The sequence below is a fragment of the Silene latifolia genome, chromosome X (genome assembly GCF_048544455.1).
Source record: "Silene latifolia isolate original U9 population chromosome X, ASM4854445v1, whole genome shotgun sequence".
Taxonomy (NCBI): Eukaryota; Viridiplantae; Streptophyta; class Magnoliopsida; order Caryophyllales; family Caryophyllaceae; genus Silene; species Silene latifolia.
The window spans coordinates 183,665,588-183,689,025 of record NC_133537.1 but is presented as its reverse complement, the minus strand read 5'-3'; the positions used below and the strand labels follow the sequence as shown (position 1 = coordinate 183,689,025).

Here is a 23,438-nt window from a genome sequence, read left to right as displayed (position 1 = left end):
GGAGTCAGAGAACGTGGTGCAAACCTCCTGGTTACGAGCCAGCTGATCAGCTCCTTCCTTCAGCTTCTTCTTTGTACCAGCTAGATCTGCCTTCAGCTCAGCCACCCGTCCCCTCAAATTAGCACGCTGTTTCTCTAGATCAGCAATGGAGCACGGCTGGTAGTTTGCACTATGTTGATCATCTTCCTATTGTAGAGAGCAGATTGGAAGGCCTGGGGGCAAGGAAAGTCAAAATTAGTAGGAATCGAAGATAAGTGACTTAGAAAAGGTGGAAGGCGAAGGATACTTACCATGAAAGCATTATGCACAGCGTTCTCAGCCATCTCCTCGGGACCAAACTCCGAGAAAGCATCAACCAGAGAAGGGAAGAGCAATTGGTCAATTTCAGGCCAGTATGGCACCTTATCAACATTTCCAAAGCCCTCTGAAAAGTGGGCGATGATGCCACCGCGAATAGAAGCACGAGGGCTGGCAGGAGGAGTAAGAGAATGACGAGACAATGGGGTGACCTCTGAGGTTCGGTCAGAAGCGAATCGGAATGAGTAGGAGGTGATTTGGAAAGAGCGGCGGGCGCTCCTCTTGGAACCGAGACGCCACGTCGGGACTCGCACGGACCTTTTTCTTTTAGCACTGGGAGGATAGCCTCCAAAGGGTCAACTTTTGAACTGCGAGCGATCATCATTTCGTGTCGGGAAGAATTAGACGACCAACAAGGTTGCACGCAAGTAAAGAAGACTTTAGGCGGCTTTACCTAAGACATGCTATGGGGATTGCGGGGGTGGAGGAAGAAGCGGTGAATATCCGAGCGGCGGATCGGGGAACCTCCTCTCACTCAGAGGAATGTAGAACAGTTTGTTGCGAGCAGGGATCGGGGCACCAATGCGGGTTAGGTAGCAGGGACCTGCACGAAAACGACAAAGTAAGCCAGTAAGCATTGAGATGAACAAGCCAGGCGTCAGGAAAGCTACTTACTTGAAGTAATATTCCATTTCTCGAAGATATAGTCAGCAGGCGGCTGGATAGAAGCCTTCCTCACGTAGAAGAAGTCCTCAAACCATTTCTCGTCCCTGGACTTCGACACATGCTTGAAGGGGGTCTCACCAGAACCCCGGAGCGAGAATTGGCCCCTCTCCAGGGACCTGATATTATACATATGGGCCAAATTGCCCAGAGACATGGAGTTGCCAAAGTTCAGACATGCAGCTAAAGAGTAGAGGAGAACCCTCCAAACGGTGGCAGAAATTTGTGCCATAGCAAAGTTGTTGGTAAAGATGAAGTCTTGGATAAGTTTCGGAAAAGGGAAACAGAGGCCGTATCTAAATGGGTATAAATAGAAACAAACCCACCCTGGACGGATAGCATCAGCCTTTTGACCCGGTTTAGGGATGGCTATCTCAACCCCATCACCAAGGCCGAGCATACCCTTGATTAGGGGAATATCGGCGGGAGTCAGGGCAGAGTCACAGTGAGGGTGAGTAAAAAGATTTCGCGAAGGAAAGACGGGGTCTGGATTCCGGTCAGTTGGAGTAGAGGATGAAGAGGCTTGTCGGGTCTTTCCCATAATTGAAAAGAGAAAAGAAAGGAGGAGAGGAAGGAGTACCTGGTGAAGTGACGGTGGTGAGAGCACAAGAGAACCGGCGTGGAAGGCAAAAGGGAGAGATGGGAATAAAAGGAAGAGTTTTTGAGGGAAATAATGAGAGAGAGAGAGAGAGAGAGAGAGAGAGAGAGAGGTGGGCGGCGAGTAATGATGAGTGTGCATGGGAGGAAGTGTAAATGACGGCTTAGGGTTTTTAATAATCAACTACGTAAATTCCTTGTTCGACACCTCGATGCGTACCTCGCAAGGAATTGGGGGCAAATTGTTTGGGTTAAAATCTGTATAATAGGTAAAGCCCACTTAATAAGTTGTTAGGGAAATGGGCCATGAAAGGAAGCATAGTGGAAGGAGAGTCCACGGATGGAAGAAGGTCAGATGGGCTAGGACGCGTGAAAGGAGAGGTGAGGCCCACTAGGAGAGGCGTCCATGTTTAGGAAAAGGCTGAGGGAGAAGTCAGGGAGATCAGGGAGAATGGAGAGAGACGACGTGTTATGGAAAGAGTTATTATGGAAGTTATATTCCTTTCCATAATCATGGTAGGATATATCTAGGGCTCTTACCCTATAAATAGCGAAGGAAGCAATCGAAGAAGGGCATCCAAGATCTCACACACACAATACATCGTGCTAGCAAGATTTACATTACGTATCAATTGTATTCTTCCTCTCATTCAAAGCTAGTGCAATATTTGGTAGGGTACCGTCCCTTCTGCGGTTGTTCCCACATTGGGTTTTCCGCGTCACCAAATCTTACGTGTCAATTTACATTCCGTACTTTATTTCCTTATTTAAATATCGAATACAAACGATCCATCAAGAAACCAACGAGTAAGACCGCATTGACCTAATTTAATTAACTTGGTAAAAATCACCTAAACACATACCTTCGATTATAAGTACTCATATTAGACACTGGTGCATGTCCGCAAATGTCGGACTCATCCACGTGTTTTTCCTTTGATATAACGCTCTATAGAAAACCGTTAATATTTCTGTCTAGTCATCTGGTATTTTAGCATCTGCAAATGCCGTATTGGTTTGCGTAATTAATACAAAGTTAACTATATAACAGACGGATTAGAATAGGACAATGAACACACTTCAGATCTTAAGAGAGAGTGAAGATTTGACTCATTTGGTGAATGTTTTTGAAATAACGGCTCCTGCTGTACGTACCTGTTACAGTACATCCACGACCTGCACCACATTTTAATTCCATGATCACAAGTATCACTGTATCAGTATGCGAGGTAAGAGTAATGACACGCCTAAAATGTCGCACTAAAAGACGGCCAAATTAACAATTTATATACCACTAAACACACTAATTAGCACTAATTATAAACTAGTAAAATAGCAAGCAAGGGATCGAACCCAAGAGAAGATGGGTTTTGCAATAGTGAAATTAAAAGAGTAATTAGAATAATTAAGACAAAGTAACAACAATTATATAAAAAGGGGGGTTTTGGGTTGAGTTCAATTGTAACAAAAGCAAGGAAATTCAAACAAGAGTGCAAAGCAAGTAATCAATCAAGAGTTTTAAAAGATGGAAATTAATCAATTTGAGAAAGACTTAACCCGACCCAAAGTTTGGCACTTTAGTTGACAAAACCCTTCAATCAATCCTTCAATTATATATTATCACTCTATTGTGAAGATTAATCTTCTAAATCTCCTAAATAATGGCCAAATGACAAGGAAATCACACTTAATCAAATAACCCAACTTATCAATTCTACCAAGTAGAAATCACATACATTGGTCAAATTAACAAGAAGATATGAGCACAAGAGATTCAATAGAGGTAATTAGACACAATGAAATCACAATTAATGCCTAATTACAAGTTAATCCTTTACTTGCTAATTAAGCCAAACAATATTGTTAGGATCGGGATTCTACTTTGAATCGATGAAGAGGGTAGGATCGAATCGATAGAATCGGATCGTAGAATCGTAAGATTCTACAAATTCACTAAGTATAGTTTTTAATTCACCAAAATATAGTTTTTTATTTGGTAAAAATATATAATTGAAGATCAAAACACTTATTTATACACAAAATATCGATAGTTATTGAGTTTAGTATCATTTCATGAACATGTTTCTACAACTTACATGAAATTTAGATTTTACGATGTCATTATATAAAAATATATTTTAATATGTTTACTATGGAGTCGAATCGTAGGATCGTAAGATCGTAGAATCGTATTATGATTCTACCTCTAGAAAATTTCAAATAGATAGGATCGTAAGATTCTACAAGCATGATAGAATCGTAGGATCCGGGATCGGTCAAGCATTTTTGGATCGTAAAATCGTAGAATCATAAGATCGAATCGGGATTCTAACAACAATGAAGCCAAGAAGAAATCACATTCATTAGCATAATAACAAGGTGTTGCAAAGATGGAATTACAAGGAAATCACACTTAATAATCCCAACAACAATAAATTAAGGAACTTGATTAATTAAGCAACAAGGAAATCACACTTAATTACTCAATATAAACAAGGATTCCAAAATTCAAACAATAAACACAAAAGGATTAACAATGATAATGAAATTAAAAGAAGGATTAAAGAGTCTTACAACCAAAAGATTAAACCTTGAGTCGGATTAAGATCGGAGATTAGTTCTCCATAATTAGATCTAAAACCCCAAATTAGATGATAATTCTTCAATTACAACTTGATTAACAAAATAAAGTCTAAAATAAAGCATAAGATCATGAATCCCTAATGGCATTCACCTATATATAGTCCTAGGTTGAAGAGGAAATGATGGGCTTAAGTTGGATGGAAGCCCGTAATCAAAACGCATAATACCCAGGTAAGGCGCACGGTGCGTCCTATAGCATAGGGAGGGGCGCACGGTGCGTCCGGTGCGCTGGACTGCATTTTCCAAAAAGTCATAACTCTCTCTTTACTTGGCCAAATGAGGCGTGTGACCTATCGTTGGAAAGCTAAAAACATAAGCTTTCACCTCCACTTGACCTTGCATCGATACGAGCTTTAGAACTCAAGATATACTCATTTGAAGTCGATCCTTGTACAAACGAAGCTTCAAATCTTCAATTGGTTCATCCTTTCACTTCTTCATAGCTAGTCTTCCTTCTTGCTTGTAGATGTTTGTATCATGGTAGACTTAAAGACATATCTTTGCTTCCGGTCATTGCTCAAAACTCCATTATTACCCCGACACTCGAAAAACGGCAATAGTGACGTAAATCATATAAAACCGCATCCCAATGTCGCTTTATTGTACTTAAAATATGCTAAATAGATAGTAGAGATACGAGCCTATCAAATACCCCACACTTAAGCCTTTGCTCGTCCCGAGCAAACTATTATAGAACCAATCAATCAACAAAAGGCTCACAAAATAAGTATGAGTAAGCTCAATCGATCCATCCCTCTTCTCTCACACCTCATCCTACTTATGTCACCCTCATCACATTATGATCCTAATTTTCACCAATTCAATCTCATTTTCACAATCCAATAACATAACATCCTCCTTATTTCTCCTCCTTATCACTCCATCCATTTGAAACACAAGGTTATCTAGCATCAAACACCTCCAAACTCAATAATTAGACAACCTCAAAATCCTCCAAAAATACTTCAACACAATCCATGGCAAATCATACAACAACAACAACAATATCATTCAAACAACTCAAACACCAAATGCACCAAGTGCTAGTCATAAGATAGGCCTCCAATTCCCCCTCCTAGCCTTGGCACACTTCTAACCTACCCTTCCAACCTTCTTTGACCCCTCCTCTTATTTCACCAACACATGTAGGAAATAGTAAAATTATGTGACAAGACTTAAGAGTTTCAATCATTTTTCATTTTGCCTAAATCTCTCATTTTGCCTAAACCGCCCGCCCTTGCGGGTTTTCGGTTTAGCATTTTCCTCACTCTATTTCACGTGGCTCGCACTCATTTTTTTCATTTTGCCCGGAGTGCCCTTTCGGGTTTTCACTCCGACCTCGGCCACTTTCCCATTTTTGCCTAGGATGCCCTTTCGGGTTTTCATCCTAGCCGGGTTTTTCTTTTCTTTCTTTTTCTCTTTTTTTTTTCATTCTCATTTTTTTTTTTTTTGCAATACATGGAATAAATATAATACAAGATATTACCAACTCATGTCCACCCCACACTTTGTTTTTCACTTTGTCCCCAAAGTGAAGGTGAACATCACAATCAATCCTCAATGAAATGGCTTGAGGCACCGTCATTCTCTTCAAATTAGAACAAGTTCAACTCCATCTCACAAGCTCACTAACTTACACCACCAACACCCTCGACTCTCGATGATGGATCTCAAAGATTCACACCTTACATCCTCCTCTTCATCTACTTTACTTGGTATTATCATGGTGTACCAAGCACAAAATCATGGGCAAAATGAATCATCTCAATTGTCCATCAATGATACCTCAACATACTCCACCCTTTTCTCCAACAAAACTCCTCCATATTTGAACTTTTGATTGCTTCTTTTTCATTGTTTGATTTGTGGGAGTGAAAGTGGCTATTTTTTTTAGTGATGGCGCATGATTGAGGTAGTGAAAGGGAAATAGGGTGTTTAAACAATTAGACAATGAGGAGTGGTGATGTATGTAGTGATTGTGTCAAAAAGTGAGCTTGGGAATAATGGGGCACAAGGGTAGCTTGAATGGGCTTGAGAAGGAGCATTGGTGGAATTGTCAAGCATGATAACTTTTACTCTCAAGCAAGGACTTATCAAAAGATTTTAATGAATCACTTGCACCACTTCACAAACACCTTGTGTGCACTGCTCAAGAACTTGAGTTTTACACACAAGTAACAACTCATAATCCAATATTAGGAAAAGACAATAATAAAAACATTAAAGAAGGAGTACGAGTTGCCTCCCGTAAAGCGCTTTTGGTTTCCGTCGTTTCCGTCGTTTGCTCGACGCCTTTTCAAGCTTCATCTTCTATCAATGGTCAAGAGCGGAGCAACTCAATGCTCGTAGTAACCTATCAAACATGTTAGCCCACACAAGAGAAGTGACAATAATAGTAGAAAGTCAAGGCATACCAAGCATTCACGATGAGAACATATGCATATGACAAGTGATTCATTGAAGCATGTTCGAAAAACAATTCAATGTCACGATAAGACTCCTTGAAAGAAGGGTTAGACTTGGTAAAAACCAAGTAATAGTGAAAGGACACAAGAGGTTCTTTAGGAATTACAATGGGTGGCTCTTTCATGTAAACTAGGGGAGGTTCCTCTTTGTGCGGCAAAAGTTCCAACAATCATCATGTTCTCTACCCTCTTAACATTCTCTTTAAAATTCATACTCACTAACTTCTTAGCCAAAGAAGGGTCACAACCAACATCCTCAAGGACCACAACATTTTCGTTTCCTTCCAATTCCTCCGTGGGTGGATTCAAATGCCTTTGCGGTTGGCGAACGGGTTTGGTTTCTTCCTCCCCTAGATAAACATACTTCAAGTGACTTGGCAAGGGGTTTAACTCAACAATAGGAGCCTTCACTATTGAGGGAAAAGGTCTCTCATTTGGTAACTCTTCCAACAAAGAGGAAAAAATGAAACAAAAATCACGGACAAGGGTCCGAGCGCACGGTGCGCCTGGTCTGCTGCCCTGTTTCTTGTTTCGATTTCTTCCCATTCTTCCATGAATGGGGTTGCTTCCAAGTCCTGCAAATTACAAGACAAAGCATACCCAATATCCTCTCCAACCAAACCATTAGTTAAAGCAACATTTAATGTGTCAATTTTACACAATTCATACACGGTTTGAACAATTGGTTCGAAAATCTCAAGAAAACACAAAGAGGAGGTCTCAGTTGGGTATTTCATTGCTTCATGTATGCTATACTCAATCATTTCCCCTTCAAATTCCATTGTGAGGCGTCCACTAGATACATCAATCTTGGTGTTGGAGGTTCTCATGAAAGGCCTTCCCAACAAAATGGGAGTGGAGCCTTTCTCGGGATCCATTTTAATCACATAGAAGTCGGCGGGGAAAAGCATTTCCCCCAGCTTCACCAAGACATCTTCCACAATTCCCTTAGGATAGATATTGGACCTATCGGCCAAAGAAATGACCGTACGAGTCGGTTTCAAAGGCCCTAACTTGAGAGACTCATAAAGGTAATTGGGCAAGACATTAATAGATGCACCTAAATCAAGCATAGCATGTTGACAATCCAAGTCTCCAATTTTACAAGGGATGGTGAATATGCCCGGATCACTACATTTTTGTGGCAAACGTTTTTGAAAAATTGCCGACACATGTTCACTAGCCCTTACCTTTTTCATGCTTTTTGCCTTGTTGGTCCTCTTAGTAGTGCACAACTCTTTCAAAAATTTTGCATGCTTGGGCACACTACTAAGAAGATCAAGGAGAGGAATGTTTACCTCCACTTTACGAAAGATATCATAAAGGCTTGAAGTTTTCTTGTCAATCATCCTTGTATCATTCAAAGCACTTGGAAATGGAGCTTGTGGCTTATATTCCGGAAGCGGTTCATTGACCCTTACTTGTTGAGGTGTAGATGCTTCCCCTTGTTCCACTACCACTTCAATTTCATCTTCAACCACATCCTCCACTTCATGAACAATAGGAAGTGGTCTTGTCTTCTTAGGAGCCTTGGGTGCCTCTACCAACTCTCTACCATTCCTCAAAGAGACCGCTTTTGCTTGTTCCTTGGTGGGTGGAGGAATGGTGTGAGAAGGGAGACTCCCTCCTTGGGTGGGTTGAGAATTGAGTGTAGTGAGGATTTGACCAACTTGGGTCTCAAGGTTAACAAACCTAGAGTCGGTGAGTCGGTTTTGTTGAAGCACGGCGGTTTGAAATTCCTTGATATTTTGTAGCAAGACTTGACTTTCTTTTTGCATTGTCATTTGATTCATAGCAAGTGTTTTCACCATCTCTTCCAAGGAATTTTGGGATTGGTTTTGATTTTGATTTGGCTTTTGAAATGAAGAGTTTGAAGCCCCTTTTTGATTTTGATTTTGGTTTTGATTTTGGTTTCCACCCCAACCCATATTTGGATGAGATTTCCACCCTTCATTGTAAGTGTTGGAATAGGGGTCAAACTTCCTAAACCCAATAGCCTTCACCGCTTCAATTGCCTCCTCCGTTTGCAAAGATGGACACCCATCGGTGGGATGAGTTGGGTCATTACAAAGACCACAAAATTTCACATGAGAAGCACTCCCACCTCCTTTTGTAAGTTCCTTGACCAAATTGGTAAGAAAATCAACTTTCTCCTCCATATGATTGGAGCTTTGCCTTGAAGAGGATGTCCCACTTGTCTTCCTAATTCTCCTCCCAAAATTCCTAGAGCTTCCTACCAACCTTTCAATCAACTCATTTGCTTCTTGGACCGACATGTATTCAATTCCACCTTGGGTGGCGGCTTTAATCATCCTAGCATCATCCTCGAGTAGACCACCACAAAAGTTCAAAAGAAGGTCGTGGTCGGTATACCCATGGTATGGGCAACTAGCAAGAAGTTGTTTAAACCTCTCCCAATACTCATACAAGTTCTCCCCATCCATTTGTTCAACGTTACTTATTTCTTTCTTCAATTGAGAGGAGAGACTAGCGGGAAAATACTTTTCTAAGAAAGCCTTCTTCATTTGATTCCAAGTGGTGATGCTCCCGGTAGGGAGATAATAAAGACAATCATTTGCCGCGTCCTTGAGTGAGAAGGGGAAGGCCCTTAGTTGAAGTTGCTCATCGGTAACCCCATTTGGCTTCATGCTTGAGCAAACAACATGAAATTTGTTGAGATGCTTGTTGGGATCTTCCGTGCTAAGTCCATGAAATTGGGGCAATTGGTGAATGAGCCCGGACTTCAACTCAAAGGTGGCATTTTCCGCCAAGGCCGGAAAGGAGATACACAAGGGCACTTGTGTGAGATCCGGGGCGGTAAGTTCCTTAATGGTTCTAGGCCTTGGTGGGTTCTCTCTTTCACCATCTTGGTGTGGATTTCCGTCTTCACGATCACCCATGATGATTTGTATGGGTATGGGTTGTTCAAAAGGGATGTTGTTATCTTCTCTTTGGTCTTGTTGAAAACCGGGATCAATTTCTTCAATAACCGGGTTGTCTCTTCTAATACCTCCTCCTATCCAAGCAAGTGATCTTTGAATCTCCGGATTGAATGGAAAAAGTGGTTCACTTGAATTCCTAGTATTGACCATAAACAACTATACACAAGAGCACACAATCAAAAAGTTCACACAAGTGATGAACAAGACACTAACAACAAGAACAAAGAGTAACTAAAACAACTATTCTAAAAACACAAATAACACACTAGCAAAACCGTTACCTTCTCCGGCAACGGCGCCAAAATTTGACACGCCTAAAATGTCGCACTAAAAGACGGCCAAATTAACAATTTATATACCACTAAACACACTAATTAGCACTAATTATAAACTAGTAAAATAGCAAGCAAGGGATCGAACCCAAGAGAAGATGGGTTTTGCAATAGTGAAATTAAAAGAGTAATTAGAATAATTAAGACAAAGTAACAACAATTATATAAAAAGGGGGGTTTTGGGTTGAGTTCAATTGTAACAAAAGCAAGGAAATTCAAACAAGAGTGCAAAGCAAGTAATCAATCAAGAGTTTTAAAAGATGGAAATTAATCAATTTGAGAAAGACTTAACCCGACCCAAAGTTTGGCACTTTAGTTGACAAAACCCTTCAATCAATCCTTCAATTATATATTATCACTCTATTGTGAAGATTAATCTTCTAAATCTCCTAAATAATGGCCAAATGACAAGGAAATCACACTTAATCAAATAACCCAACTTATCAATTCTACCAAGTAGAAATCACATACATTGGTCAAATTAACAAGAAGATATGAGCACAAGAGATTCAATAGAGGTAATTAGACACAATGAAATCACAATTAATGCCTAATTACAAGTTAATCCTTTACTTGCTAATTAAGCCAAGAAGAAATCACATTCATTAGCATAATAACAAGGTGTTGCAAAGATGGAATTACAAGGAAATCACACTTAATAATCCCAACAACAATAAATTAAGGAACTTGATTAATTAAGCAACAAGGAAATCACACTTAATTACTCAATATAAACAAGGATTCCAAAATTCAAACAATAAACACAAAAAGGATTAACAATGATAATGAAATTAAAAGAAGGATTAAAGAGTCTTACAACCAAAAGATTAAACCTTGAGTCGGATTAAGATCGGAGATTAGTTCTCCATAATTAGATCTAAAACCCCAAATTAGATGATAATTCTTCAATTACAACTTGATTAACAAAATAAAGTCTAAAATAAAGCATAAGATCATGAATCCCTAATGGCATTCACCTATATATAGTCCTAGGTTGAAGAGGAAATAATGGGCTTAAGTTGGATGGAAGCCCGTAATCAAAACGCATAATACCCAGGTAAGGCGCACGGTGCGCCCTATAGCATAGGGAGGGGCGCACGGTGCGCCCGGTGCGCTGGACTGCATTTTCCAAAAAGTCATAACTCTCTCTTTACTTGGCCAAATGAGGCGTGTGACCTATTGTTGGAAAGCTAAAAACATAAGCTTTCACCTCCACTTGACCTTGCATCGATACGAGCTTTAGAACTCAAGATATACTCATTTAAAGTCGATCCTTGTGCAAACGAAGCTTCAAATCTTCAATTGGTTCATCCTTTCACTTCTTCATAGCTAGTCTTCCTTCTTGCTTGTAGATGTTTGTATCATGGTAGACTTAAAGACATATCTTTGCTTCCGGTCATTGCTCAAAACTCCATTATTATCCCGACACTCGAAAAACGGCAATAGTGACGCAAATCATATAAAACCGCATCCCAATGTCGCTTTATTGTACTTAAAATATGCTAAATAGATAGTAGAGATACGAGCCTATCAAGTAACAATATCATAGGTAAATAAGATGTTGGAAACATTATTCTCTTCAGTTTTCAGATACAAACATAGATCACGATCACAAGTTTTATCAAATACAGAGTGGGGGTTAACTTAAGGACCTGCAGAAACTTATACAGCCTTCTGACGAAATTTGTTTATTTTCCTTTTCTCATTTCTTACGACATAGCTGGCGAAACAAGTATTCAGTGCTTCAAAAGTTGCAGCAACAGCTAGTACAGGGAAACAGGAATTCTTGAAGAGTATTGGTACTGATCTTGCTATTGACTACACCACCGAAAAATTTGAGGAACTACGAGAAAAATTTGATGTTGTGTATGATGCAGTTGGTATGAACCCTCTCTTATCCTTTATTAAGTTATAATGCAGTTATGCTTATGATAGTAGGCTCTATCATTTGTGTTAGGTGAATGCCATGATAAAAAAGCTGATGGTTAAGCATGACTACTTTATTAATCCACTTTGCGCTATTCAATCCTAATCCGTAATGAAAAAGTAGCGAGTTTTTGACTTCACCTAAATTGGAAACACAGCTGTTTTACCTCTTTCAAGCTATTTTGAAAGGCAACTAACATATATTTTTGACATCTAACGTTTTAAAACTACAGGAGAAGGGGAGAAGGCGGTAAAAGCCGTGAAAGAAGGAGGAAGCGTAGTGGTCTTAACAGGCGCGGTTACACCACCGGGATTTAGATTTGTGGTTACATCAAATGGACAAGTCCTGAAGAAACTAAATCCCTTCTTAGAGAATGGCTTGGTCAAGCCAGTCCTTGACCCAAAGGGTCCATTCCCCTTCAACAAGGTCGATCAAGCATTCACTTACCTCGAATCTAACCGTGCCACTGGGAAAGTGGTCATTTACCCCATCCCCTGAGTTTGCTCTCTCAAGTCTGGATGTTGTGATTGACTGATTGTACTTCAATTTGTAGGTCATTTATTGCTTTAAGGGGAATTTGTGTAGTTCGACTGCTGCGACTTTGAGTCTAGCCTTCAATAAATGATTATCTGCATAGGTTTTCCTATGTTTGTCCCTCCATGCCTTCAATGAACCTGTCTCGACTCTGCGCCTGACCCAATCAGTTTTGGTAAATTTCTACCAATTTAGGGTTAAAGTGACCGCCCTTTTTAGCCTCGTATTGGGGGGTTAAATTATATGTGATTTGTGACGAAATACATACGTAATTAAGGCGTAGTAACGATATGAACAAAGTAAAGAACGAAATAAGGGAATAATGACACAAGAGATTTTGGTGACGCGGAAAATCCGATGTGGGAAACAACCGCGGGGGGAGTCGGAATCCCGCCAATATTTCACTATATGATAATCGGAGCACAAGTACAATATACAATGGACACGGATCTGATGATGGACAGCTAATCTGGTGCGCATATGAGGCAGACGGTACATAAACTGGACATTGGCGGTCTTTTGTGGGTTTATGACAAAGTACGTAGGTTAGTTTGTATTGTGGGATTATAATTATGGCAATCATTGATTGAATAATGATTGCACAATGATGGTGGGATAATTCTTATAGAATTAGTTTGGTTCGTGGATGGTTTAGTTGCTGCTTCTTGCTTACTTGCTTTCTCTTTCTTGTATGCCGTTGTGTATGTTTTTGTGTGGATGAATATGGATCCCTTCTCTTGTTTGTCTTCCTTGTATTTATAATGAATAAATCCTAGTGGGTTTATTAGGGTTTTCCACTTAATTGTCTTGTTCCTCAAGGTAGAGTTTGGTAACAACTTGGACATTCCTTATTCAGAATATGGCAACAATTAGGATTACCTTGTCTTACCCGGGATCTTATTAATATCTTAGTCCAAGACGAACTCTTCTTCATCTACTGTCCTTCCCCGGTTTATCCTGCTTCCAGGCCTGCCTCTCTGGCTCGGTCCATGGGCCCGACTCCCCTTGTATGTCATGGGTCCATTGCTCATTAATAACCCACTTATCTCGTGCCACGTAGCCTAGGCAAAATACGGTAATTTTGGCCCTAACAATTACCCCCAATTTCGCTTCTCAGCTTTGTTGAGGAGGGAAATTGATTTTTCAAGCTCTGCCTGCTGTCGCTATTATGCTGCTATTCTGCTGGAAGGAGGTGCAGCCAACCTACTATAACGGACCGTTGGAACAGACTGCTGAAGCTCTCATGGAGAAGTCCGCTGGAATTCTGGAGCAACTCTTTGTCGCTGCCACGGATCCGACTCTGCTATATATACTTGAGATAATTCCGCATCCCTACTCACCTGCACTGCAGTACCCTGGTCTGCTTGATTCTGCTGAATCATACTCTGCTGTCCTTGTAAACTAATTTCTGGCTCTCCTTGGTTCTACTGATCGGGAAGTAGATGTAAACTGATTTTTTACTGATGTAGACTCGTGGACTCCCGTTAGCAGACTTTTCGTGGCGGACTCGGGGATTTCTGGGAGGATGCTCAGAACAACTGGTGGACTCTAGGATCCTGATCGCAGACGTTTGGGTCCTGATGGGCTGCGGGGAATCGGGGCGGTTTACCGTTGTGGAGTCTGCACTGGCTCGGGAACCAGACGGCCGATCTTTGGGAGCTGAGGGTCTGAATCTGGGAACCGAGAAAGTCGATCTTTGGGAGCCGGGACACCGAGTCCTAAAACGGACGGCCGACACGAGGACCGAAAGTCGATCTTTGGGAGCCGAGGCAGGCCGAGTCCGGAACCGGACGGTTGACACCGGGGACCGAAAAGTCGATCTGGGAGCCGGGACGGGCCAATCTGGGAAGCACTTCTCACCTGTCCTTACCATTCTGTTATCTGGTCACCAAGGGTGACTCTGGTGGTCGGAGCATTCGGCATAAGTTTGCTATGCACTTGTTATGTAGGTGATACCTGCAAAATATTAGTAGTGCGATGCATGTGCATGGATGGACTCTCTAATGTATGAGGCATACTATATGATGGTTAGATATGCTGTAGACTATCATATGTCGTGAATGCAGTGTCAACCATGACTATATGTTGTGTCTCTGTCATTTCGTTTGTCTTTGTCTGGAGTTTAGTTCCCACTTAGATATATCCAGGAGGCTGACCTGGTTCCAGGTGCACAGCCCTTGCGCCTGGTGACAGATATTTGATAACATATCTTACCCATGACGTAAAATATCTTATCACTAGGATTAGCTGATTAGAGCGTACCTTCATTGAATATTTCTGACTAACAAGGAATGTTGCGTTCCTTGTGGTTCCAGACGTTTGAAATTTCGTGCGTGCACCTTTTGCTCTACGTCATAGCTATGGATTTCCTAAGATTAACGTTAAGGTATGGGTGGTCTTAGTATGCCGTACCCTGCGCGCTACCTCGGCGTATGCTCCCCATGTGGCTTGACTTAAGTTAAACGTCTCGCACCCTTACATGGTAGGGGTTGGACCCTCAAAGTGTCCCTTGTCTTACAAGCAACCAATATCAGTGTCAAAGCCTTTCTTCCTAGAAGCGTAAAAGATTACCAAATAGTACAAATACCTGGTGCTATCTCATGGTGTTCCAGGGCAACATCTGGATCCAGGAAGCCACAGCGCGTACCACTTGGGTTTTTAGAAAATATTTTGTTTTAAATAAAGAGGAATAAATAAAAAACACAAAAATAAATTTTGAAACTAAAAAAGGACTCGATAAAAAAGATATTAGTAAAAAGGCTTTTGCTTCATGGACTGTTGAAAAGTACTCTGTACACTAAGGTTTTAGCATTTTGTCAGACAAAGTACTGTCGGGGACTATACAAGATTTGACCTTGCATGGCCATCAATCTGTACAACCCTATTACCTGGCGCTTTCAGCCTGTCATTGTCTTTTCCGATTGTAAGCAAATTTTTCAGCCTTGTGATTTTTGGTATTTTCAAATACCCTTCATAGCACTAGGTCCTCTACTGCGAGAGTCCTGATTCTGACGTTGTTATCATATGCCTTTGCTTCTGATTGCTTGTACAATGTCATGCGTATGTGAGCACTTCTTAGTTCAGTTGTTGTGGCTATTTCTTTTTACTATCGTTTCAGGTTCTCAACATTGAGTTTGTTGTTTGACCAAGCTTGCTTGATGGACTGTTGGCTTCTGGCTGTCGCGTGAGGGATGTAGTCTTTGCCCCCTGCATGACTTTCACGGCTTTGCTGTGGATGGCATGCAATATAATATGAGACCCATGCTTGCCTTTTACTTTCTTGATGAGGGTAGTGTCATTTGTTTTTTCACGTTCTGGTGTCCAGGGAACCAGGCTGGTGGTAGCATGTGTTGTGATTTTTCACTTTGGGCAGCTGATGCAAGGATGTGTTCTGCAGCATTTGGCTGCTGCCCGTCTCCTATATATTCAGGGTGCTAGGAGCTTTTATGTACTAGCGGTACGTTGATTGAATTGTCCCCATTCCATTGATTCATGTCCTGCAAGCTGCTGGCGGAGCTACCTGTCCTGCAAGCTGTTGGCGGAGCTACCTGTCCTGCAAGCTGCTGGCGAAGCTACCTGTCCTGCTGGCTCGACCTGTGCACGGGGAGGTTGTTTCTACAGGCCAAAAATTTGCTGCAGGAAGCGCTCTGCGCCCTGCTCTCCAAATTCTGCATTCTGCATTCTACGTTCTGCGTTCTGCGTCCTGTGTTCTGCGTCCTGCGTCCTGCATTCTGCGTCCTGTGTCCTGCATTCTACATCCTGCGTCCTGCATTCTGCGTTCTGCGTCCTGCATTCTACATTCTGTGTCATATGCTGCAGGAGGAGCGATTTTATATGGGGGAGTAGTGGCAGGTTCGGAAGCCTGAGTAACCACTTCTGCTGGTAGGGAGATCTCCTGCAAGAAATTATTCTAATAGGGCCAGCAGATGGCATAGCCAACGACCTTCCAATGCTCAAGAAAGTAGTTATTCAAAATATAACAGGGTAGTAAGATTACAAAGTTACGAATTACTTTAAGAGCGACATATGGACATGAATCTTCCTGTTCTTTGTTTACCAATGGTTTAGCACATGAATGATGAGCATAAGTGATAAGATACTCTAGCTTGAATGCTACCCCCAAGTTGTAAGGACGTTTGCCTCCAGGTTCTGGGTTCTGGCCCCCGACTGGGGACCTGCCTGGTTTCAAATATTTTCAAGTGCCTGACTCTCAGGGTCGCTGCAGGCTCGGACGATCAGGTTCCCTCTTGGTTCTCTCGCGGGGACCGGGTACCAGGCCTGCTCCTGTCCCTTTTATTGGAAATTCCACTAGTGTGACATGTACAACTCTGGTTCCTATTTTCCTTTTAGGTCGCTGATGTTTTCATCAACCTAGGTCTGGGGTGCAGGACTAAAGTCAGGTGCTAGTCTACCATGGTTGTGATTTAACTGTCATTCGAGGTTCGAACTTCAGGGTGTGAGCACTTAGGCGTATGGTTCAATTGATCATTGTTCATTTATCCTAATAACTTTAGTTTTCTCATATAGGTTTTCAGGGGTAGTCAATTACCACATGGATATGAAGAGACTAAAATAAGAAAGCAATTTACAGAAAGCTATAACAAGCGCAAGAAACAAATTTTCAAGTGATGTGTACCTGATCTCTGCGGGATGTAGAGACTTATTTGAGATAATATTCTGGGTGTCAGTATGACGCTAACTGAAGTCTTGGTTACCTACAGGTATGTGGAGCAGGTGCTGGGACCAGGCGCGGTGAATCAGATACAGGGACTGGGTGTGGGATCCAGGTGCTGCGACCAGGGCTCTTCTGGTTCCAGGCTGGACGACAGTGGTGGTACCAGGCTTCCCCCGGTTCTGGCTCAGACATCAGAGGTAGTACTAGGGTTCCCCTGTCTCTGCTCCTTTTAGCCGATGGCTCCTGTAAATGGGCTATGTAGAAGTCTGGCTCACTCTGGGTCCTGCCTTCCATCTGGTCATGTTTCCTGCCTCCACAGGTTTTCTGCTTCATGTTTCCTGCCTCCTCAGGTTTCGCCTCTGCTTCCTCCTGCATCCTGCTTCCGACTTTCTGCTCCCTGGAATTCCGTTTCAGGTTCCTCCTGCTTTTTGGATTTCCGTTGCTGGTTCCTCCGGCTTTCTGGATTTCCATTGCTGGTTCCTCCTACTTCCTGTCTCCTGGAAGTTAAGAGAAGATAGATGGTCGAGATTTATTTATTCTACTAGATCTCAGCGTCTTGGGGACCTGTCTCTGGGTGTTGATGAGGCCAGCTCCCCGAAAATGATGCTTGGTGGGTCATGCCCCCGAAAATACTGCTGGAGATGTCAGCCACCCTAAAATGCTTTTGAGGCTGCTGATGTTCCTGAGCCAGAGATAGTTCCTGCAATAGAAGATCAAACACAGCAAGGTAGAAGGTAGAAAAGCTGGTGTAGCTGCTGCCAAGGAGACAATCATGTTTATCATTGCCTGGCGACTTGGCCCTTTTGTATTTTGCTTTGTTTCGGGATTTTTCCATGAGATGAAGACTGGGTATGAAACTCGTTGTAGAAGCTTCTTATGAGATGTTACCCTACAAGGGTGACAATTTGCTGGAATCAACATCCAAGCGCCTGGCGGACTGCGTGTTGATTGCTGTTGTTGGTTCTTATATTCCGATTGCTTCTTTGCAAGCTTTGATAGTTCCTTCAGGACGCCCATTATGGTTTGCCACTTGCTAGATTTGATCTGCTTCCTGTGTACTCTGAATATTTAGCACTATTCGTTCCGGATTCAGCTTACCCACGTTCGGTGGCATGCCTTTTTCGCCTTTGAGTATTTTAGGTTGTAGAGTTTTGATCCACCTGTTATCACGTAAATTATTCTACCATAAATAGAGGTGTAAATGCTAGAACCTGCCTCGTGGAGCTTATTTTACTGGACCTGCCCCCATGTGATAACAAGTGGTGGCTCCTCCAGGTTTTCTGGTCCTGCAAGAGGGTTAGAGACATGCAAAATAGTACCAAATATATTACCACCTAACGAAACTCATGCAGATGTCTGCCCCCAGGGTCGCTGGCTAGTGGAGTTGTAGTGACACTAGTTCAGTTTGTCATTCAGGTTCCTGCTGGCTGAAAGTTCCTGCAACAGGGAGGAATATAGCTCCAACAGAATAGAACTACGAGATATGGTGATACCCGATGTTGTCTCCATTCTGATCAGCATGGGAGAGCAGCAGGATGCTAGACATCTAGGGTATAGCCTGGCGTCTCTGCTTACTGCAGGCTCCAGACTGTCTCTTTGCAACTTGCTTCTATATTTCCATCTGGAGCACCAACACGTCGTCTAGGGATCTCTGGTCCAGAGATCCTGGAGGCCCTGATATGCCCCCAGCCTGGTACCTTTGAGTCTGTACCCCTGTACTGAACATTTCTGCTTGTTCATCTTCTGCTGGTACACTTATTGCTGGTACGCTGCTGGCGGTTTCTGGTGCACTGACCATTCCTGCTCTGGTAACTAGAGGTTGGAGGGACTCTAGCATCCACATCTGCTATAGGACTCTAGAGGAACTCTAGGGAGCAGTTCTGCTTCCGGTATCTGGATGAATTCTGGGACCAGGTGTGGACAACGGGGGGCCCACGGGGGCGCTTGGGAGGAAGAGAACAAGCATTTGCATTTGTTGGAGTCGCCACCAATTTTTATGGGAAATTGGAACCGTTCGAATACCTCGTGTCATGTCAAGACACAAAGTAGAGACATGAACACTAAGCAATCATTACCCTTAGCATTCTATGTCTAGAATGACTCTCGTGGATGCCAATGAACACAGGTGTTCACAGAGATCTGGAGTAAGGGGTGAGGGTACGTATTATGACGCTCTTTTGATCGAACACCTAATCCCGCCCGCCTCGATAGCGGCCTCTACTAATGATTAGGGACATCATCTATACTCGATATATCGTCGATTATATGCATGCAATGCAACATCCAAGTTTTAATCCTAGCATGTGAGAATTAGACTAAGTCGGTTGACAATTAGTTTATCATACAATTGGGTCAAAGTAGGATTTAATGCTCAATTACATGTGAAAACATACAAATGGATACAAAATACAATGATGAAAATAAATAAAGAAAATTACAATAATGAAAATTACAATAATTACAATGGGTTTCATTGATTTATGTCGAAAATACCTTTAAAACGGATAGTTTGAGAAAAAGAATAAAAGAAAGAACTAACGAACAGATCAGTGGGTGATAATACGATTAATAGTCAATTATACGTAAGCTAATTAAACTAGGTCAAGCAACAATGGAGTTGAGACGAACTCAACTGAACAGCGCGAAGAGATCGCGCCCTTTGGAAGAGGCGCAACAGTTGTTGCGTCTGTTCCAAGGGTGAGTTCATGCTGTGAAGCCGGAACTGCAAATCGTTAATATTAATTGGTGAATTTAATGATTGATTATGATATATACTCGGATGGAAGTGATTAAAACAGGTTATTTACATATGAATGAGTCATGAAAACGATAAACATGGATGAGACGGATTAAAGATGGATTATTTACATGAATGAACGATCGATTAATGACATGGGTGAACAAAATAGGTTAAATATGACGAATTAACAACAAATTAATGACGAATATGACAAAAGACAGATGAAGATATATCAAAGATCGAATTCCAGAAACCCGATATGAACAAATCGAATTCCTACAACCCGGATTGATTTTTTAATGACGAAAACCCGCAAATATGAGATTATAAGGGATTTAAGTCGGATTTAAGTGACGAATTATACATATGAATGAATGATAAACAATATACATGAGATTACTAGACTATTGCGTCGAAGAATTAAAGAGAACAAACGAAAACAAAGAAGAACGAATTACAGAGGACGAAGGAAGAAGAAAGGAAGCAGGAACTGCGGCAGCCTCACGAAGAGGCGCAGCAGGAACTGCGCTCCTTCGAAGAGGCGCAGCAGTTGTTGCGTCCTTTCTCGACGGGTTGTCTTCTAGAAATCCGTAAAAAAGAGGTTTTAAAGTGATGTGACCATAATTAGCGCATTTTTAGCCCCCGAATTAGCCTTGTTCCCATGCTTTTTAGTGCATATTTGGGTCATTTATTATCTTTAGTTCTTTGTTTTGCATATTCTTTGAGATTTTGATCCCTTGGTAGGAAAGGAGTAAGAATCTTGCATTTTCATGGCAAAACAAGACTAAATTGATCGAATTCAATGACCAAGCATCAAGGCGAGACAAGATTAGAAGGCCTTTGTACATATGATAGTAGATGAGCAATGTTGAGAAAGGATCCTTGAGTCCCCAAGGAAATCCCCAAGGAATTTCATGAACAAAAGGGAAGAAAAGAAGAAGAATTTGTGCTGACATCCGAGCGGATTGTCTCCAATCCGCCCGTCTCCTCACAGCACAATCCGAGCGGTTTCCTCCAAAGACGCTCGGATTGCACCGCCAGCATCCGCCCGGATTCCCTCGAATCCGCTCGTCTTCCACCACCAGAATCCGCCCGTCCCGACTCCAATATGCCCGGATTCCTCTACAGCACGATTTCCTCTTCTCCAAGTTAAAAAGAAAGAAGCCCTTCCTTCGGAAAATACCGGCTCCTCCCTGCTCAATCTAAAAAGTGTAATTACTAGTTTAGCCCTTAGTTAACCCTAATACATCCTCCCTAATTTCCACTATAAATACCTCATTAGTCTAATTAGAGGGGCATGTGCTTCTTATCAATAATTAGTGTAGTTAATATAAATAAAATCTCTCTTTAGTTTTGTAATCAACAATTAATCAAGTTCTAATACAAGTTTTATTTCCTTAATCTCTCTTTTGTTCATCCTTTATTTTGGGTAATTGAAGAATATTTGGGTTATTGTTGGGAGATTGACAACCTCTCAATCAAGCATCAAGTACTTCTTTTATCTTTGCTTTATTATTGGAATCATTAGTAGGTATAATTCTCTTAATCCCTTTTTAATTATTGTTAATTACTTTCATTTATTCATCATGTTTCATATTGTTGGTATGATTGACAACCTTGCTAGCATGATCAACATGATAATGAGTGAGTAGTCTCTTAGCTAGGGTTAATGGGTGATTAGGGGAAACCAACATGGGGAATGATTCATGCTTAAATTAATATGCTTTCATGTTTTATTTGCTTGCTTGTTTTGATCTCAACTCATGCACATGTTATATTTGATGAAATGCTAAGCCTATGAATCCTTGCATTTACTATCATCTTCTATCTTTTCAATGAGACTTGTAAGACATAACCCAACTCGAGTCTCATTAGACCATGCATGTTGTTGAGTAGGGAAGATTAAGTCGACTTGTAGGTGTTGTACAATCTAATCGATTCGGCTCCGGGACCCAAACTTTCCTAGGATTGTAAGATATAACCCAACTCAATCCATCACAACAATAATTGCTTGCTTATAATTTGAGAACATGTTTGTATGATCAATTCCCATGATTCCCCTTTGATCCCATGACACCCTAGTGCTTTTTAATCAATTGTTTACACCCCTTTTAATTCATCTTGCTAGTTTGTTTTCATTGCTATTTTAGTTAGTGACCTTCTACATCAACCCAATTTGTGACACCCCTAAGACATCACTAGTTTCAATAGAAATCTCATTTCAATACCCGTCCCTTGGGATCCGACCTTTACTTGCCTCTTTACTAATTGTAGAGTTGTTTGTGAAGTTACAAATTGTGTTTTGATTCGGACGTGACCCAACGACCACACCTTTAATTGTGAACACGTAACGGACCGATCAAAAATGGCGCCGTTGCCGGGGACGGTGTTTGTTTGATTTAGATTTCCTTTTTATTGTTATTAGTTGTGTCTTTCTTCGCCTTGGGGAAGTAAAATTCCTCAAGGTTTGTTCTAATTGTTTTCGAGTTGTTTGATATTTTGCATGTCTAGAAGGTCAAAAGGTGATTTGTTACCTTTTAACCGTGAAATCGAAAGAACCTTGACGAACAATAGGAGACTTGTTAGGAGGAATTTAAGAGGTATTAGTGAAGTTGTTCAACCAACTATTGAGTTCGTCAATCCTTTCGCAATAGAAGGAGAGGAGAACCCATTACACAATACCCCACAAAATCAACCTACAATGCCTAAATTCTCGTCACACTCCGTACCCACCGAGGAGAACCTACCAAATGGTACTCCTACACCGCAACATCTAACCGGAAATTTTATTGCCAAGTCCGCCTTCATCCAATTAGTTGAAAGGAGCCAATTTGGGGGGATGCCTAGTGAAGACCCTCATTCTCATATGGAAACCTTTTGCGACTATTGTGATGCAATCTCTCAAACGGGTGTGACTCAAGACCAAATTAGATGGGTCTTATTTCCTTTTTCTCTAATCGGCGCCGCGAAGCAATGGTTGAAGGGCCTTGATAAGGCCACCCTCGGAATAGATTCTTGGAAGAAGTTGGCTCTAGCCTTCTACAAAAAATTCTACCCACCGGAAAAGACTAACATGCTAAGAGCTCAAATTACGGGTTTTAAGCAAAGGGATGAAGAATCTTTGTATGAAGCTTGGGAGCGGTTCAAGGGAATTTGTCGCTCATGTCCTCACCATGGACTTAGCGAATGGTTTTTGGTACAACAATTTTGGAATGGTCTATATGAGGATTCAAGGAACATTCTCAACATGGGATCAAATGGAATGTTCACCGAAGTTGATGACAATCAAACATGGAACATGATTGAGGAAATGACGATCCATAACTCACAATATAGTAGACCTCGCAAGGCTACAAGAGGAGGAAAGCATGAAGTGGACTCCGTTACTCAATTGGGTGCTCAACTTAGTGCTCATATTGACACAATCAATTTGAAGTTTGAAAAAGCTATGGCTAGACTTGAAGAAGTCTCAAAATCACCAAAGCATCATGTTAATGCCATGACGGCATCCTCATCAATCCCAAGTGGGATATGTGAGAATTGTGGAACTTTGGGACATGACC

The 23,438-nt window shown here is 41.6% G+C and overlaps 1 protein-coding gene and 1 non-coding gene across 2 annotated transcripts in view; one reads left to right on the top strand and one right to left on the bottom strand.

Moving 5' to 3' along the window:
• LOC141623738 (2-methylene-furan-3-one reductase) overlaps positions 1-12,582 on the top strand; it is a 35,286-nt gene extending 22,704 nt beyond the window's left edge. Inside the window, exons 3-4 of the mRNA XM_074439884.1 lie at positions 11,720-11,879; positions 12,159-12,582. Of these exons, the coding sequence (XP_074295985.1) occupies positions 11,720-11,879; positions 12,159-12,424 (426 nt within the window). The 3' untranslated portion in view covers positions 12,425-12,582. The remainder of the gene's footprint in view (positions 1-11,719; positions 11,880-12,158) is intronic.
• A 10,366-nt stretch (positions 12,583-22,948) lies between these two features.
• Positions 22,949-23,055, bottom strand: LOC141625879 (small nucleolar RNA R71). Its single transcript, XR_012535625.1, has one exon. It is a non-coding gene; the product is annotated as a small nucleolar RNA R71 (small nucleolar RNA).
• Between the last annotated feature and the right edge of the window lie 383 nt (positions 23,056-23,438).